General features: G+C 42.3%; 1 protein-coding gene across 1 annotated transcript in view; it reads right to left on the reverse strand.

Annotated features, from left to right (window-relative positions):
- PIWIL3 (piwi-like RNA-mediated gene silencing 3) overlaps nt 1-2,035 on the reverse strand; it is a 51,516-nt gene that overhangs the window by 33,686 nt on the left and 15,795 nt on the right. Inside the window, 1 exon segment of the mRNA XM_011956733.1 lies at nt 364-475. Within this exon segment, the coding sequence (XP_011812123.1) occupies nt 364-475 (112 nt within the window).

Raw genomic sequence — 2,035 nt, forward strand, 5'->3', positions numbered from 1 at the left:
GGAAAATTGCTTGAACCTGGGAGGTGGAGGTGGCAGTGAGCAGAGATCATGCCACTGCACTCCAGCCTGGGAGACGGAACAAGACTACAACTCAAAAAATAAAAAATAAAGAGTACGATAGTAGCCACTTTAAAGACTGAAAGAAGGGAAAGAAGCGGTCACACTGGCACCATTCTAGTTATGTGACATTATCCTATATACAAGGCACTTGGATGCATGGATAATAGATCAGTCAAGCTATAATCCTCTAAAAGGAAAATACATATGTTTATATGACAAATATGTTCAAGTATCTAAATAAGATAAACTGAAATACATGAAGGTTTACAATTTAAATATATTTAAAGAAATACAGTTTCATACCTGCCTGTAGTAGTCTATATAGGTGATTTTGCTGCCATCTGATCTGTTAAATGTGTCTTCAGGATTCTGCTTCCAATCAATATCATCCACTCCGTAGGTTTTGTTGTTGTATCTGTGGAATAATTACAACATGGTATCATTTCCGACTTATTCATTGCATGGAACCATCCACACAGGAAATAAGACTTTTGTTTTTTTGAGACAGAGTCTCACTCTGTTGCCCAGGCTGCAGCGCAGTGGCATGATCTCGGATCACTGCAAGCTCCGCCTCCCGGGTTCACGCCATTCTCCTGCCTCAGTCTCCGGAGTAGCTGGGACTACAGGCACCCGCCACCTCGCCCGGCTAATTTTTTGTATTTTAGTAGAGATGGGGTTTCACTGTGTTGGTCAACATGGTCTCGATCTCCTGACCTTGTGATCGGCCCACCTCGGCCTCCCAAAGTGCTGGGATTACAGGTGTGAGCCACCGCGCCCGGCCGAAAATAAGACATTTTTAATCCTGCAAGGAATTGCAGGATATATTAGATTTACTATGATGTAATTCACATACCGCACAACTCACCCACCTGAGCATACGATCACCTTTTTCTATAGCCAGAGTTGTGCAATCATCAAGACAAAGAAGAAACATAAGCAGTCACTTCCCATTTTAGCCTAATTCACCAGCCTTCAGGCAACCACTAGTCTACTTCCTGTCTCAACACATTTGCTCATTCACTTCATATAAACTGAGCATACAACGTGTGTTCTTTCCCGACTGGCTTCTTTCACTTAGCATCATGTTTAAGGTTCATCCACGCTGAAGTCTTAGCACTGAATTCCTTTTCATTTCCAAATAATATTCTATTGTATGATATCCCACCTTTTGTTTATCCATTCACCAGCTGGACATTATGGTTGTTATGTACTTTTGGTTACCATAAGGTTACGAACATTTGTATGCCAATTTTAGTAAACATGTTCTCATTTCTCTTGTGTATTTAAGTAGGAATAAAATTACTGGTTCATATGGTGATGATATAGGAGTTAAAAAGGAATTCAGATGGTTAGTAAAAGTTCTCGGTGGAATTTTCTCTTAAGAAAGCAGCCCCCAAACCATTTATTTTCTAACAAAACACAGCCTGAAAAATCAAGCTGCAAGCATAGGTAAGCAAGCTGGAAGCTTGCATAGTTGAATGCCAGCAGTTATGCCAGAAGCCAGTATATCCAACATGGAAGTTCTCTTCCCTTCTCCTTGTTGCCACGTGTGCAGGTGTTATGGTGCCGGCCAGGTGGAGACCACATCTACATTAAAGATTAGAGTGCGATAGCCAGCCTCTTTGCAGGCTATGTAAATGGCACACCTGGTCCAGCCAATCCTCTGGGCTCTATGTAAATCAGACACCACCTCCTCAAGCCCCTCTATGAAACCAACCCATCCCTCTGCAAAGGGGGAGACCCATTTGGAATGCCCCTCCCCCTGCAAGGGGGGGATTTTCTCTTCTTTAACCTACTCAGCTTTGTGCTCCTAAACCCGCACCTCCTGCGTCTGCATCTTTGCTTTCCTTAGTGTGAGACAACAAACCTAGTAAATTTCCTCAAACAAGGCCACTTCAGTAATGCACATCTTTAGCATTTTAAGAAAGTGCCAGACTGTTTTCCAAAGAAGCCATACCATTTAATATTCCTACAA

This window comes from Colobus angolensis, unplaced genomic scaffold (assembly GCF_000951035.1).
Source record: "Colobus angolensis palliatus isolate OR3802 unplaced genomic scaffold, Cang.pa_1.0 Scaffold423, whole genome shotgun sequence".
Classification (NCBI taxonomy): Eukaryota; Metazoa; Chordata; class Mammalia; order Primates; family Cercopithecidae; genus Colobus; species Colobus angolensis.